The following is a 16,882-nucleotide window of genomic DNA, read 5'->3' on the forward strand; positions in this document are numbered from 1 at the left end:
GATGGTGTCACTGGGTCTAAAATAAGGTATATAATGAAAACGAAAAAGATATTTACCGTATATATTCAAGTATAAGCCGAGTTTTTCAGCATTTTTTTGTGCATTTTACGAACCAACTTTGAGGCCCCGTATCTCGGGGCCACTTGGTGCTAGGAACCCCAAATTTGGTCTGCCAACCCAGTGGAACTAGCACTACAACATATCTAAAGATGGGGTTCCTAGCACCAAGGGGCCCCAAAGTCGGTTTGGAAAATGTCATTCTCTGCTGCAGAAAAGTGCTTGACATTTTCCGAACCGAATTTGGGGCCCCCTATCTCAGGGCCACTTGGTGCTAGGAACCCCATCTTTGGATATGTTGTAGTGCTATTTCCATTGGGTTTGCACACATTTGGGGTTCCTAGCACTAAGTGGCCCCGAGATACGGGGCCCCAAATTCAGTCAACTGTGTCCATCTGCAGCAATGTCATTTTGGGACCCTTTGGGTCCAAAGACCCCAAATTTTGGCTGCAGCTAGGGAGCATCTAGGAACCCTTAACTGCCGAGGTTGAAGTTCGGGGGACCTATGGCTGCAAATGAGCACAGTGAGGCTGCAAATGGGCATTGTTGACCCTCTTTTCCACTTACCGTAGCTGCGCATTTCTTACCCTAGGCTTATACTCGAGTCAGTAAGTTTTCCCAGTCTTTTGTGGTAAAATTAGGTGCCTCGGCTTATATTCGGGTCGGCTTATACTTGAGTGTATACGGTACGTCAAAAATTTAAATTTCGTATGCTATTAGGAAAAAGAAGAGACCAGGAAAAGAAAAATATAAGAAAATGAAATCAGCTTTAAGCAAAAACAAAATCAACTAGTCAACACGATCCATTTCACTGGCTTTTATTAAATGTTTAATGATACAAAAAGTTCCAGTAGTTGAAGGACGGAGTTATCACATGCACCACGTTCTTCGCATCATCAAGAGATTTCCCGGTGGACGCATGGTCTTCATTTCACCACCGTCACTCATTCCAAAGCACAAGCTAGACAGACAGTCCGGAGGATCTCCAGCTCCTGCGAACTACAAGTCCCAGCATGCCCTCGCTGTAACAGGTAGCTTCCCCAGAAAAAGAAAGCAGGGCTGCACAACCCTCAACCAAACACAGCAACACACGACAAACATGCCTGACACACGCTCAGCGAGTTAGAATTTGATCGCAGCTTGTAAACACGGGCTTATTCAATAGGGTGCCACAGGAAGCACAACAACCAATCAGATCGCTTGCGACAAAAAAAAAAAAAAAAAAGAATAAAAACAATCGCCTAGGTCAGCTATATAAATTGTAAACGTTTTAAGCAGCTTTGTTGCAGATCGTTTCCAGCTTCCATTATGTAGATATTTAGATAATTCTTTCTGGGAAACTTTTTTTTTTTTTTTTTTTTTTTTAAATAGGCGCTAAATGGAATGTTCTTTCTACAATCAGATGATTAGTCTACATGTCACACGCTGCATATGTATCTGTGCATCACACTTTAATGCAGGTACAATACAGCACACCGTAGATGTGGACTGAGATGCAATTACTTTTGCACCGCAATTCACATCTGTAGGACCAGTGTGGGGGCACACATATACCCCCTCTTCTCCCCTGCCCTATCACAACACCGTGCTCAGAGCCTGAGATTCTCGCTCTCCAGGCTTAACCTTTTTGACTTTTATAAAAGGTCATTGGTCTCCAAAGTGCAGCCCTTTGCTTGCCTTTATCCAGGCCTTGGGGCACTATTTCCCCCACTGACACCAACAATGGGGCACTATGCCACCAACTGACACCAACAATAGGGCAACAATCCCTGAACTGATATCAACGCTGGGGCACTATCCCTCCCACTGACAGCAATGATGGGAAACTATTCCTTCCACTGACACCAATGGGCCACTATTCCTCCCACTGACACCAACAATGGGGCACCATTCCTCACACCAACAACGAGGCACTATTCCTCCCACTGACACCAACAATAATGCCAATGATGGGGCACTTTAGCTCCCACTGACACCAAAAATGGGGCACTATTCCTCCCACTAACACCCACAATGGGGCACTATGCCTTCCACCTACAGCAATGATGGGAAACTATTCCTTCCATTGACAAACAATAATGCCAATGATGGGGCACTATTCCTCCCACTGACACCAACAATGGGGCACTATTCCTCCCACTGACACCAACAATGGGGCACTATTCCTCCCACTGACACCAACGATGGGCCACTATTCCTTCCACTGACGCCAACAATGGGCCACTATTCTTTCCACAGATGCCAACGATGGGGCACTATTCCTCCCACTGACACCAACGATGGGTCACTATTCCTTCCACTGACGCCAACCATGGGCCACTATTCTTTCCACGGATGCCAACGATAGGCCACTATTCCTTCCACTGACACCAACAATGGGCCACTATTATTCCTCCTGACACCAAAGATGGAAAATTGGTTACTCTCACTGATGCTGGAAAAATGTATACTCCCATTGTCCACAGTTTGCCCCCCCCCCCCCCCCCTAAAGTCTGAAGCACAGCAAACTGCCCCTTTGTTTAGGATGTTCGGAGACCCTTGGTATAGTGTGTGTGTGTGTGTGTGTGTGTGGGGGGGGGGGGGGGGGGGCTGTCAAGGTAGGAGCAAACACCTATTTGCGTTCAGTACCATCTCTACGGAGACAATACTGGGATGCTTTAATTTTAAGATGGTCCCTTTTGGAGATAAATTCTAATTGGTTACCAGGATCGCTGCACATTATCAGGGTCTTTGCATGGCAGTGTTTATCAACCCTGTTTGTATAGTTATTAAAAACTTTGTCAGCCTCGGTCTGCCTAACATAGCTGCAGGTTATCATGACCCTGTTGTATCAAAGGACAGCTTGGGGCGATGTCAATCATAAAGTGGCTTCTCACAGCAAGCTGGACTTCTGATGTTATTACAAACATGACTCCACCCACCCCAGAAACCTGGATTACTCTGTGAACAGCAGGGATATGCAATTAGTGGACCTCCAGCTGTTGCAAAACTACAAGCCTCTGTGAACAGCAAGTTGTCCCAAATGAATATATATATATCTAGATATATATATATCCCCATATCCATCCAAGAAGAAAAGATTGGTTGCAATCAGAAGAAAATTCAAATGCTGATATAGAACCTCCACAATTAAGCCCAGCTTTGTGGGCAAAACGCGTCGGTGAAGTCACAAGTTGGGGAACTCTTTGTTCATGACATTTACATGAATAAAGTTACCAGCATTTGAATTTTCTATAGAGTGCAGCCAGTCTTGTCCTTTGGATTTGCATACACTGTGGGGAAAAAGAAAATTCAGGTCCAATTTTTCATTGGAAAAAACAGAATACACCCAGTTTATTGTGGAAGAAAATGTCGGTTAAGGAAAAAAAAAAAAACTGATGGAAAAACTAATAAAATTAAGCTAAAGAGTTGATTAACCTGCCGAACGTTCAACAGAATATGGAGAAAACAAGCAGAATTGAGGTGCAGCTTTATAACACATCTAAAATATTGATTATACTTAATAATTAAAGAGAAACAAAGTAGCCATTTGGACCTTCATAAAGAGGCCCTGTCTAGTGTTTCCAGAGGATTTATTAGCATTATTTTTCCAGGTAAAATAGGACTCATTAACATTATTAGTAGACGTTGGTTTAGTAACATTCCCTTCAGTAATGAAGTGCTGTAGAATATTAGATTCGGCCGTAATTACCGATCAAACAGGTGAAAATAATTATCCGCGACAAAGGAAATTTCCAATGATACATCTGCAAGCAGTAGATAAATATCGGCATAAAACAACAATAAACATTTGAGTGTCTTTATACTAGATCTCCACCAAAGTGCTAAATACACAGTTGAAATTGACAAGCGATTCTGTTCAACCACTCATCTCATCCACACATTATGACATCACTATTCATAGACTGCAACTTCCTGCCCCATCTCCAATCCGTTCATTGGACTAGGGGAACATACTATCTGATTCATGTAGTCATCACTGCCTCTTGTAAACTGCACAAATCCCTTCCCTCTTCAGCGCCCAGGGTCTGAAATGCACCGATCAGCCATAACATTATGACTACTGCCAGGTCAAGTGAATAACACCGATTGTCTTGTTACAATGGCATTTGAAAGTGGGAGGGATAGCTTAGGCTGCAAGTGAACATGTCGTTCCGGAAGTAGATGTCTTAAAAGAAGGAAAAATGCTCAATCGCTGTCCATACTGGCATGTGAGCATCAGAACTGGACCACAGAGCAATGGAAGAAGGTGGCCTGGTCTGGTGAATCACGTTTTCTTTTACATCATGTGGATGGCCAGGTGTGAGTGTATGTGCGTCACTTACCTAGGGAAGAGGGAGGCACCAGGATGAACTATGGGAAAGCAGAAAAAAACGGGCAAGCGTAAAGATTTGAGCGACTTTGAGAAGGGCAAAATTGTAATGTGTAGATGACTGGGTCAGAAAAACCTCTAAAGCTCTTGTGGGATGTTCCCGGTCTGCAGTAGCGAGGACCGACCAAAAGTGGTCCAAGGAAAGGAAAACCGGCCAACAGGTAATGCACGTGGGAAGCGAAGGCTGGCAAGTTTAGGCCGATCCAACAGAAGAGCTACTGTAGCTTAAATAGCTAAAAAACTTGATGCTGGTTCTGATGGAAAAGGTGTCAGAACACGCAGAGCATCGCAGTTTGTGGTGTATGGGGCTGAGTAGCCACAGACTGGTCAGGATGCCCACGCTGACCCGTGTCCTCAGCCAAAAGCATCAACAATGAGCACATGAGCATGAGAACTAGACCACAGAGCAATTGAAGAAGGTGGCCTGGTCTGATTAATTTAAGAATGGTTTGAAGAACACAACGAGTTTGAGGCGTTGACCTGGCCTCCAAATTTTCCAGATCTCAGTCTAATCAAGCATCTGTAGGATTTGCTCGTTAAACAAGTCCAAGCCATGGAGGCCCCACCTCAACCTACAGGACTTGTAGGATCTACTATTGACGGCTTGGTGCCAGATACCACAGCATACCTTCAGAGGTCTAGTGGAGTCCATGCCTAGACCGGTTATGGTGGGTGGTAATGTAATGGCTGATCGGTGTGTTAGAACGACATCAGTGTGCAATACTAAAGAGACCAAGTGGCATCTCCCACTCGGAGTCCGATTTCTTGATAACAGAGGTAATATGGAAGTTTATATGGGCCTGAGATGACGTTAATGATCCTTAAACAATACAAACAACTCAGAGAGTGGAAAAAGTCCTCACAGCCTGCCAGTTATAGTGAAGGTGAAAGGCAGCCATCTCCGCTGGAGTCATCAACAAAAGCAAAGTCTCAGCCGGCAATAAAACCCAATTAGGAAAGAGACAAATAGGTGCTTTGGATAGTTCTACTTTAACTGACACCATACCAGCTATTCAACCATCTAGCTAGCTCGCTGCTCTGGAAACAGAAAGGCCCAATGGTATTTTTAATTCCACGATAGGCCAGCAGCTTCCAATCCTACCACCACTGAAGGACAAGACTGCTCAAGGTCAACCAAGAAGCTCCACCGGGTAAACATTAACTATGTTAAGTAAACTGCAGGGAAAGAATTATTAAAGAAGGTCAGCGAGGAAACCAGGTGGAGCCAATGACCTATAAAACCATCTGTCTACACTGGGGGGAAACTGGGCCAGAGACAGGGAGATGCAAGCAGAAGCTACACACAGGCTGGAAGTTTGGTTCCTAAAAGAGGAAGTGTAATATTTTTGAGGCTTTTAGATATACATGTCAATCACCATTACAAAATTCAAGTTTTCTAAATAACAAAGACATACAGGATCCAAAGGGCTGCATTTCCGAAAAGTCATCCACTTTATTACAAAATGTAAAAATTCCAAAAACAGCAATCCAGACACTGTGGGACCAGGGGATGAAGTCGCATTTCGTAGTGCTAGTTAGAGCAAGACATGTTGACCATCATCGGCTCCCACACTGGTTTGCAGTTTTTGCCATTTTTACATTTGTAATAAAGTGGATGATTTTTTGGAAGTGCAGCCGTTTGGATTTAATTTGTCTGTGTTACATATGGCCAGATGAGCGGAGTTGGCACCCGAGGAGACAAGAGGTAGAAAGGATTGCAGTGGCAGCATATATCATGCCAAGTTTTCTAAAGTTATTCTTTAAATTTACACCCCCCCCCCCATCAACTTTCAGAAAGGCTTAGGACCCATTTGCTTCTTTTGCAGTGTGCATTGCATACATAGGCTAGACTCAAACTTTCCCGCTGGGGTGTGCCAACACCCTTTTTGGCCAGGCATCAACGTGCACTCCATTAGGTAGCCCATGCAAATGGGCACGGCTTGAAAAACACGTCAACATCCCAGAAAATGGTTGAGAGTTCATTGTGGGTCTCACCAATGAGGTGAAGATCACTCACAGACCTAAGAGCAGGTAGGAGATGGGGCAGTGGCGCGGAACAGGCAGGATTGCAGGCTGCGAATGTTCACCTTTTTTAGAAGTTTTCTAGCACAGGGGTCTCCAAACTTAGTATATGGTATATTTTACAAATATTTGTGGGCCAAAAACACCCCATCAGAGTTCCCCTCTTACATCGGGTATCCATCAGAGACCTCCCTTATAACAGGGTTCCCATAAGAGACCACTCTTACACCAGGCTCCCCATCAGAGTCCTCCCGCACATCAAGCTCCCCCATCAGAGAACCCTCTTACATAAGGCTCCCCCAGAGTTCCCCTTACATCAGGCTCCCCATCAGAGACCCCTCTTAACTTAGGCTCCCCATGAGAGACTTTGCCCCCTTTACATCAAGATCACCACCAGAGACCCCCCTTAAATGAGGCTCCCCATCAGAGACCCCTCTTACATCAGGCTCTCCATCAGAGTCCCTCCTTACATCAAGCTCCCCATCAGAGACCCCTCTTACACCAGGTTCCCCATCAGAGACCCTTCTTAAACCAGGTTCCTCATCAGAGACCCCTCTTACATTCAGGTTCCCATCACTTACATCAGAAGCAGAGACCATAGGCAGCTATTGTTGACCTTAATCCTCAAAGAACATTGAGGATACACCACTGACCCTAGCTGGGGGCCAGATAACATTTAGCAGTGGGCCGAATGTGGCCCCAGGCCGGAGTTTGGAGACTCCTGTTCTAGCACATTAAACAGTTGCCACACACGTTTCATCTATGTTTTTAGCAGCTTCTGGGGAGTGGCGCTTTTAATGTTAGAACCACCCAATTCTGGCATCTCTGTTATGGGCAGATAATGGTGGCATGAATCATCCCAGGACTTCTTATATCTTTCTGAGATGCAAAAGATGAGAACTCTTCAGCGGGAGCCCTTAAACTGCATACCCCCTTACAATGGGGTCTTACTTCTCCTGCTGCATGTTACCTCTTATTATGGTAGCAGCTGGTAGGCGGATCTTGGAACGCTCAAGTCTAAAATTCCATTGCTGGAAGACTTGAAAAAATATAAAGAAGCCGGAGATGATTGCAGGACATCCACAAAAAAAAAATAAAAACGTCAGTCCTGGGTGCACCGAGCATTTAAAAGGGTTCAAGGGCAGCAAAAGCATCAGGAAATAAGGAGAAATCACATTAAATCCTATAATATCATATATACATAATGAACATAAAAGACACACATTCACGCTCTCTCTTAGCCCGAGCCGCTGTTGGCACCAACATTATAGGTCAGACATAGACCGGGCACCAAACCTGAACTTTAAAAGGGAACTCTACGGAGATTTTAGGATTTTTACATATGCATATATTTTAACCTAAATTACATTAATAGATAATATTATGAATATACAGCAATGGTTTACACACTTTTCAATTTTCATTCAAAAATCATTCTAATTTATGTGGCGGCCAGATCTTCTTCAACATACAAAACCACAAAAATTCTGATAAAAACCTAAAGTGATTGTAAACCTCAGACATGAAAATATGGACAAAGCAGATCCCTCTCTAGTGAATACTTGTCTCATTTCAGAGCACTAAGCGGTTGATTTACTAAAGGCAAAAAAACTGTGCGCTTCTCCAGAGCTTAGTAAATGAACAGAAGCTCTGCTAACTTCTATTATGTGCAAGCAAAAATGCTTTTTTTTTTTCTTTCCTTGCACCTGATTGGGTATTTTTTTGAAAGCGAAGCTTTTCTCATTTACTAAGTTCTGGAGCAACTGCACTTTGCAAAGTGCACGGTCTATTGGACTAAAATCAACCTTTACATGTCATTTCTGACTCGTAAAGGTTGAATTAGTCACGCCTGACAATTTTTTCTGACACCAAGAAAAAAAATGGTGACAGGGGAGGGACCTCCAGCAGATTGACAGCCTCAGCTCTGTTCCTGTGCAAAGGGGGGGGGGGGGGGGGTGTCCCTTCCCTCCAATCAGCTCTCAAAGCTCTCCTCACTGAGCTCTGCAGTGTGTAACGTCAGCTCCACGCACCCATTTTCTGACAGCTCAGACAAGCATTTTAAATGATGGATTTAGAGGAGAAAATGCTGCAGATAAAACAGGTACAACATATGTAGGAGGATTTGTGTAATCTAGGTGCATCACCTGAGGCCAGTCACTTCACCGGGTATGTGTGAAGGTTTACAACCACTTTAAAAATATGTATTCATTAAATCCTGTATAACATTAATTCATTGAAGATACAATATAGCTTCCCTTTAAGTCCCAGCATGCAATGCCAGCCGCCAGGTAATGTCTGAGATGTGTGGGCAGGGTCGTACATTGGTCTAGTTGGATAGGCAGTAAAATGAGGGAACGTGAGATCATGAAAGTCCATGTTCCTACTTCTGCTCTGCGTGTTGGGAGCCAAACAGCCACTACCACGCTTCCACAAACCCAGTCCTCAGGATTAACCCCAGCACGTCATGTTTTCAGGAATTTCCTAGAAGGAAACAGCTGCGGTAATCACTAAACCAGGGCTGGCTTACGCTTGTGGTGGTCCTCTAAAGAGCGATCTGCAGTGAAGAATTTTTAAAAAGGGCCTTTGGCAGGCAGTGAGGAGGCATTATGTTGCACCCTTGCCTGCGTCACCGTGCAGCAACCGCGTGTATTGCACGCAGTGGAAGGACGGTTGCGGCATGGCCCTATTCTCTTGAATGCCATGGCATGTGTATAAGCCCCCGTACGGCTGCCATGCAGCTTAGTGACTGGGTGGAAAAAATGCGACTCAACCACCTGTTTTTATTGCATCCCTCTCAACCGCAAGTGTAAACCAGGCCTTAAAGGCCAATTCCACTTTTTAAAAAAAACATAATAAATACACCCATACTTATTAATAAAAATAAATGTGCATTTATTATTTTTTGTGCATTGAAGCCTGCAAAGTATTGCAACTGCATTCAGTGGATTGCGGTTGCAGTGCACAGGCTCCTGCAGGCTATTACTCCAGCCACAGGTACGGACCTTCAGTTACGGGGCTGGAAAAAGTATTGGTAGACTACAAGCGTGGTGATGCCACCTCATTTGTACTCCATTGAGAACTACAAATCCCTTTAACGCAGTGGCAGATGGGACTTTTCCTTCATACACAGAGTGCGGTGAATGCTGTGGTTGTGCAGGAGGAACCATGTATGGCCGTACTGAATTAAAAAAAAGGGAGGAGAACCACCCCCATATTCTGTAGGGAAGGAACAGTTGGGGGGGGGGGGGCTTGCGGACTGTGACCATGTTTGATGTTACACCCCAAACATGGGTGTAACATCAAACATGGTCAGAAAGGTGGACCTATCTTTCAAAAACACCCTTCAGCCCCAGAAGGGACCACTCAATATCCCGCTATACACTGTCGTAAGGTATGTGGGCACCCTTGCCAATGACAGAGTTCAGGTGTTTCCAGTGAAAGGTATGGTCATTGCTCACCAACACCTGTGTTGCTCTCTACATTGACTGAGTGACTTGACCACAGAGAGGGAAGGAAGGGAGTGGTGGTGCTGGTGAAAGGGGAGCAGGTGCCCTCTACTGTTGGGAGGGTGGTAGTGCAGGTTGTACTGGCTCATTATCTTGGCATCAGGACCCCTGCCAGACCACCAGGCACTAGACCGCCACAAGGATCCAGATGTGAGCAGCTGCCAATACAGATCAAGCCTCGCTTGCTTGCCCGCCCCCCAACAGGCCACGGACCAGCACCGGGGCTTGGGACCTCTGTTGTAGGCAATTGTAGACTTCCACCCTTGTAGTAACAGTTTGAGGATAATCCATGTTCTGTTCCAGCATGACTGTCCCCCCCCTCACAAATGGGTACAAATTCCCACAAACACCCACTAAAATCTTACGGAAAGTCTGCCCAGGAGAGTAGAGGTGGTTATAACTGTAAAGGGAGGCCAACTCCATACCGAAAGGCCATGCCGGGGTGGGACGCCATACCGAAAGGCCATGCCGGGGTGGGACGCCATACCGAAAGGCCATGACCGGGTGGGACGCCATACCGAAAGGCCATGACCGGGTGGGACGCCATACCGAAAGGCCATGACCGGGTGGGACGCCATACCGAAAGGCCATGACCGGGTGGGACGCCATACCGAAAGGCCATGACCGGGTGGGACGCCATACCGAAAGGCCATGACCGGGTGGGACGCCATACCGAAAGGCCATGACCGGGTGGGACGCCATACCGAAAGGCCATGACCGGGTGGGACGCCATACCGAAAGGCCATGACCGGGTGGGACGCCATACCGAAAGGCCATGACCGGGTGGGACGCCATACCGAAAGGCCATGACCGGGTGGGACGCCATACCGAAAGGCCATGACGGGGTGGGACGCCATACCGAAAGGCCATGACGGGGTGGGACGACATACCGAAAGGCCATGACGGGGTGGGACGACATACCGAAAGGCCATGACGGGGTGGGACGACATACCGAAAGGCCATGACGGGGTGGGACGACATACCGAAAGGCCATGACGGGGTGGGACGCCATACCGATGGCCATGATGGGGTGGGACGCCATACCGATGGCCATGATTTTTGAATGGGATATCCAGTAGGGGCATACTGGTGTGATGGTTAGATTTCAAACTTTTAGCCATATAGTGCCTATCCCACTACAACCAAACTCAGTAGAATTTTTGCACCGCGTTTCAGTGGAACTGTAGCCTCTTCTCCCATGATCCTGTGCAACCACCCTCTCTAGGGACTACAGAGAAAGGCAGTGAATAGTGCTCTCAAACGGACAGCCACTTTAGCAGAAAGCCTGAATACATGACCTGCTGGGGGTACCCGAGATACACATCCATGATACACTGCTTTACAGCAGCTGCGATGTCACCTTTCTCCTATAAATATATCACATACACACCTGAACACAATAATACTGCAGTGTATCATAATACGGCGTTCGGTTTAAAGAGAACCAGTCAAAGTTGGGCTAATGCAAGAATTTCAACACTAGATATTAGGTTATTTAATTGGGCCTACATATAAAAGAAGCATTTGCCTTTTATTGCGCTTCACATACTTTGTCTAAAGACGGGCTCAGAGTAGAGACTGAAAGGGTTTGGGAACTACTAACAGTTGCCTGCCTGATAACTCCCAGCTCCTGAGTCTGCATTCTGCATCAAATAACAAAGCCTTGTAGTGAAGAGGAATGTAAACAGTGATGGGTCCCTCTTATCCGATGATGTTGTGCACACTCAAGAGCAGGTCGCCAGCTTGTTAATGGCGCAAAGGCCAGTGGCTGATGGGGCAATTGAGAGATCTCAGCTGACATTACAATCCCTTCTCTCAGCTCCACAGTCAGAATCAGACAATTTCAGGAAAGTGAAATAAGAGCTAAAAGGTGCCAGGAGCCGCACATCTGAACAAGATCCGCTTTGTGTGAACAAGTGGCAGTCTCAGCCTGGACACGTTTCGCTCCACCCACTGGATCCCCATGAGTAAGCTCCCGTGGGCGGAACGAAGCACGTTAGGGGGCGTGGCCTGGCAGGGTTCCAGGCTGAGACTGCAACTTGTTCACATACAGCAGGTCTCGTTCTGATGTGCGGCTCCCGGGACCTTTAGCTCTTGTCCATCATTGTCTGGTGCATGGGTGGGCTCCTTCCTGGCCAGCACTCACAGCAGCAGGCACAAGACTACACTTCCTTGCCGCCTGAGCGGCTCACATACATACTCTGGGTTTGCAAAGATAAATAAGAGGCCAAACACTGCATTCATAAAGGTCTGCTCAACTAGTGAATGTTCAATTTCTTGCATGAGTCGGGTCGTAGCTGGCTCTCAATAGAGCAAACTTGTGCCAAGAGGTGGCTTCCATGGTTGATCTCCTTGTGAAAAGAGGTTGTTTGGCTGCCAATGGCTTAAGTACATTCTGTCCAGGAACAAGAACACAGTCACAGTGCCTCCTCCTGGATCTGCATACATGCAACTTAGGCCTGAAGCCAAGGGAACCAGCCAAGCAACATGCATTTCCAGTGAGAGAAATCACCAATGGCAGTCTACATGCCTCGGCACAGGTTCACTTTAAAAATACTGAACTTATTTCATTTGTGCTTTAGAATTAAACTGCAGCTTAAAAACATAACTTGGTATTGTTGATCAGCCTTATTACATATAGAGGACTCCACCTTCAGATAACCATACGTTATTATTCATCCACAGAAGTATGTCATTTGCTCCGAGCTCTCTGCTGAGGACTGCACCCCACAATAGATCTGTTCTATACCCAAGGACGGCTGAAAAGCAGAAAAGGAACTGAAATCCTAATACTAAGGGTAGGAACACACTGCAAATGCCTTCTCAGTAGCTTAGACCTGCCAATCTCAACTAGGGTTCCTCCAAAGGTTTGTAGGGGTTCCCCGAGATGCGGCTGATTGGCCTCCCATTTGATGGTGCCTGCATCGTTCCATGACCAACACCACTGGGCAAAGCCAGCTGCCAGACACCAATGATGGTTTTGTCTGTAAGGATGGCATTCTGACCCGTATTGCTGGGGCACTATTCCTCCCACTGACACCAACGATGGGGCACTGTTCCTCCCACTGACACCAACAAAGGGTGATTATTTCCTATTACTGATACATTGATGGGGTACTATTTAGCCCACCAATAATGGGGCACCAAGCCTCCCACTGACACAGACCATGGGGGCACCAAGCCTCCCACTGACACAGACCATGGGGGCACCAAGCCTCCCACTGACACAGACCATGGGGGCACCAAGCCTCCCACTGACACAGACCATGGGGGCACCAAGCCTCCCACTGACACAGACCATGGGGGCACCAAGCCTCCCACTGACACAGACCATGGGGGCACCAAGCCTCCCACTGACACAGACCATGGGGGCACCAAGCCTCCCACTGACACAGACCATGGGGGCACCAATCCTCCCACTGACACAGACCATGGGGCACCAATCCTCCCACTGACACCGACCATGGGGCACCAATCCTCCCACTGACACCGACCATGGGGCACCAATCCTCCCACTGACACCGACCATGGGACACCAATCCTCCCACTGACACCGACCATGGGACACCAATCCTCCCACTGACACCGACCATGGGACACCAATCCTCCCACTGACACCGACCATGGGACACCAATCCTCCCACTGACACCGACCATGGGACACCAATCCTCCCACTGACACCGACCATGGGACACCAATTCTCCCACTGACACCAATCCTCCCACTGACACCGACCATGGGGCACTACTCCTTTCACGGACACTAACAACGGGCCATTATTCCCTTTTACTGATACCATTAATGGGGCACTATCGATGATTTATCATAAGCAGAACTTTATAAGTGTGTACCTACTAAAAGAGGGGCATGTACTGTCCTATATATAATATATACTATATTGTTATCTGAAGGCAGAAATCCCCCCATTTTAATTTATTTTACCAAAAGCTCATCGAAGAGACAAGGACTGCATGCTGCAGTAGTAGCAGGAAAAAAAAAAAAATACTAGGAGTGATCACCAACTGTCTCCAATTCATTCGAAGTCTTCCATTAGCTTTGATTGGTGACCACTCCAGTAATTAGTGTGTACCCTTTTGGTAGCACCACAGGGGGCAGTGTATAAAAAGCTGCCTGGTTGTGTCACCCCAGCTTAGTGTACACCGACAGAATAAAGTGTTAGCCCCCTGGGAATTTGAGGGGCTCAGTATGTTTGTGCTTAGCATTTTCTTGCCATCTGATGTCTTAACATACCGGCAACTCACCTCCCAAACCTCAGCAGCAGCAGCACTGGTACAATGGAGCCACCAGTTGCCTTCCTGCTCGTCCGCTAAGGCCTGTAGTGTATTAAAGTTGTAACAGCTCTGACACTAAGAAAATGTGATGCTTTGTTCACTATTCCACACATACATTCTCTCATCAGATGCTTGTTGAGTTCTGTGAAGATTTGTTCCTATTGACCCGAAGCAAGGCCTGCTGCAAAATTGACCTTCCATGTCCACAGGCCGCCCGCTATAGACAGTGGCTTGTTCCCCTTAGGCAATAATATATATTACATATATAAAAGTCTTTACAGGGATATTTGGAATCTTTACTAGGCTGGTTGACATTCAATGGCCAGTCATTAAAGAGGTTCTCCGAGCAGATATTTCATTAAGCAGTCTCACTCTTAAAGTAATACTCACGTCAAAACTTTTTTTTTTTTTGATAGAGTAGAAAAAAAGTTAGAAGCCCTACATTAGGTTTTTTACTGTTGTCTGTATCCCCCTTTGGGGAGATTTACCCTGACTTCCCGTGCTGGTGACTGCTGTCAGCAGTACAGAACGTTACGAGTAATCTAATGGTCACTGGAAGACAAAACGAGGGAAAATGTCCCTCAATTCCTGTTGCACTTCCAGGTCAAGAGGGTGGAGAATAAGTCAGACCAAAAGGCAACATAGCAAAAAAGAAATAAAAAAGACAGGAGGTTCTAACTTTTCTCCACTCTGCCAAGTTTTGGTTGAAAGGTCCATTTCGACATAGATAACCCATTTCCAAGCTTTTAAAAGAGAGCACTTACACCTGTCCGAGGGCCTACTGAGTGCTACGATACCTATAAGTCAGATTGATTGTCAAGGACGGAATTGCCCGACAATCAACTAAGATGACAGCCAACGGTTGATATTGCAGGCCAAATTAACTAAGCACGTTATTGGAAAATATGGTGTGATATCATGCTTCTTGGTGGCTACCATGCTAGTCATTCTGTGCTGTAGGAAATAATCCAGATGAACTGGCCTTTGGCATCACCAGGAGGGGGAAGGGGGTGGCTGGCCAGCTTGGCCAGTTGTCAGTCTGCAGAGTTCTTGACTACAAGCCAGACTTTAGATTAGCCGGACAATGGGAAGGTGAACATCTCTTAAAAGGAAACGGGATGGATATTTCCACACTGTCTGCCACCATTACATGGACTAATTTAAACGTTTTGTGCAGAGACCATTTTTAGAAAATGTATTTTGCTCGGCAGAAGGAAGATGCAGAAAGAGGACAATCCATTCCAAGGTTTTATCAGAGAATGAACTCTATATCAGAGAAACGTAGGCCTTGTGTACATCTGGTGCCCATACCACCTCCATGAATTATGCTGGTTGCCAACTTATAATCATATGTATGATGGGCTGAAAAGGATGAAGAATATATTCTGAAAAAAAAAAAAAGAGTCTTCTGTCCTCGCTGGTCATTTTGACTGTTCTTTCTGCTTGGCCAAAGTCTTCTTCAGTTCTCTGAGGTTTTCCGTTAAGACCTCCACTTCGTCCAGCCGACCGCTGTGCTTGGCATCAAATATGTAGGCCTTGATATTGTCGATCTGCTGCAGAAGTAGGTCTTCTTCTATCACCTCCTCTTCATTTGTTCCCACATCATCAGGCTCATAAAACGGGTTTCCCAGACAAGCCCCATCATCTACCTCAAATGGATTTTTTGAAGTAGGTGCTTCAGGGGACATGCCGGGAGAGTCCTCAAAGGGATTGGTGGAGGCCACAGTTTTCTCAGCTTGCTCCTCCAGCTTTTCCTCATCATCCTCATCGAATGGGTTATACTCTCTGGTTCCGTTCTGCTGGATAGGGTCAGAGGAGGAAGCAGGCACTGGTTCTTCATCGCCATCATCCTCAAAGGGGTTTGCGAGAGCAGGTTTGGTCTCTTCCACCTTTGAAAGAACAGGGGAAATACGGAAGTTGGCAACAGTTTCTAAAGACCTTTGAGAAATTGCCGGAGGGGTCTGTAAAGGGCTAGTGTCACGTTTTGGGAGCTGAAGATCCAGGGCTGCCGTTTGCTTGTCCTGCCACCTCGCGGGCTGGCTCTGCTCTCGGAAATCCAGCGAATGAGTCCTGTTGTGCTGGGTCAGCCCCTTGCGTATCTCTCGGCTTTCCTCCCTGATCCTCAGCACCTCTAGCTGCTCTCTCTGCATGGCCTCCTCTTCCGCCAGATCCTTGGACATCCGAATGGCCCTCTCAACCTGCTGCTGGTCATATTCATCCTGCAGCTGCCTCAGGTTGTCCTCCAGCATGTTCACCTCATCCACTCTCCCAGCTTCACGTGCCTGACTGACGTAGGAGGTGATGTTTTCAATCTGCTGCAGAAGAGGGTCTGAGGTCTCTCGAATGCGAACAGCACCCGATGTAGGGAGCCACCCCTCCACCTTCCGAATACGACCCCTCTGCTGCAGCTCCCCGTTCACTATGTCCGTGGGACGCGGGAAGCCATCTCTTCTCCTCTCATCTCCCTTCTTCTGGGCATCAAAAGCAGCCTGGTGGAAAAGAGATCAAAGACAACTTGAGGGAAGGTATACCCAAAGAAAGCCACACCAGGCAGTTACAGCATAACCACAGTAAGGTGGTGCAGACGCTGTTGCATGCTTTTAGTAACAGAATAGTAGTGAAGGCTGCCACA

The 16,882-nt window shown here is 46.6% G+C and overlaps 1 protein-coding gene across 1 annotated transcript in view; it reads right to left on the minus strand.

Moving 5' to 3' along the window:
* Positions 1 to 859: 859 nt before the first annotated feature.
* The window catches only part of RBSN (rabenosyn, RAB effector), a 44,433-nt gene continuing 28,410 nt past the window's right edge, over positions 860 to 16,882 (minus strand). The window contains exon 12 of the mRNA XM_073591751.1: positions 860 to 16,739. Within this exon, the coding sequence (XP_073447852.1) occupies positions 15,672 to 16,739 (1,068 nt within the window). The 3' untranslated portion in view covers positions 860 to 15,671. The remainder of the gene's footprint in view (positions 16,740 to 16,882) is intronic.

This window comes from Aquarana catesbeiana, linkage group LG07 (genome assembly GCF_042186555.1).
Source record: "Aquarana catesbeiana isolate 2022-GZ linkage group LG07, ASM4218655v1, whole genome shotgun sequence".
In the NCBI taxonomy this organism is placed as follows: domain Eukaryota; kingdom Metazoa; phylum Chordata; class Amphibia; order Anura; family Ranidae; genus Aquarana; species Aquarana catesbeiana.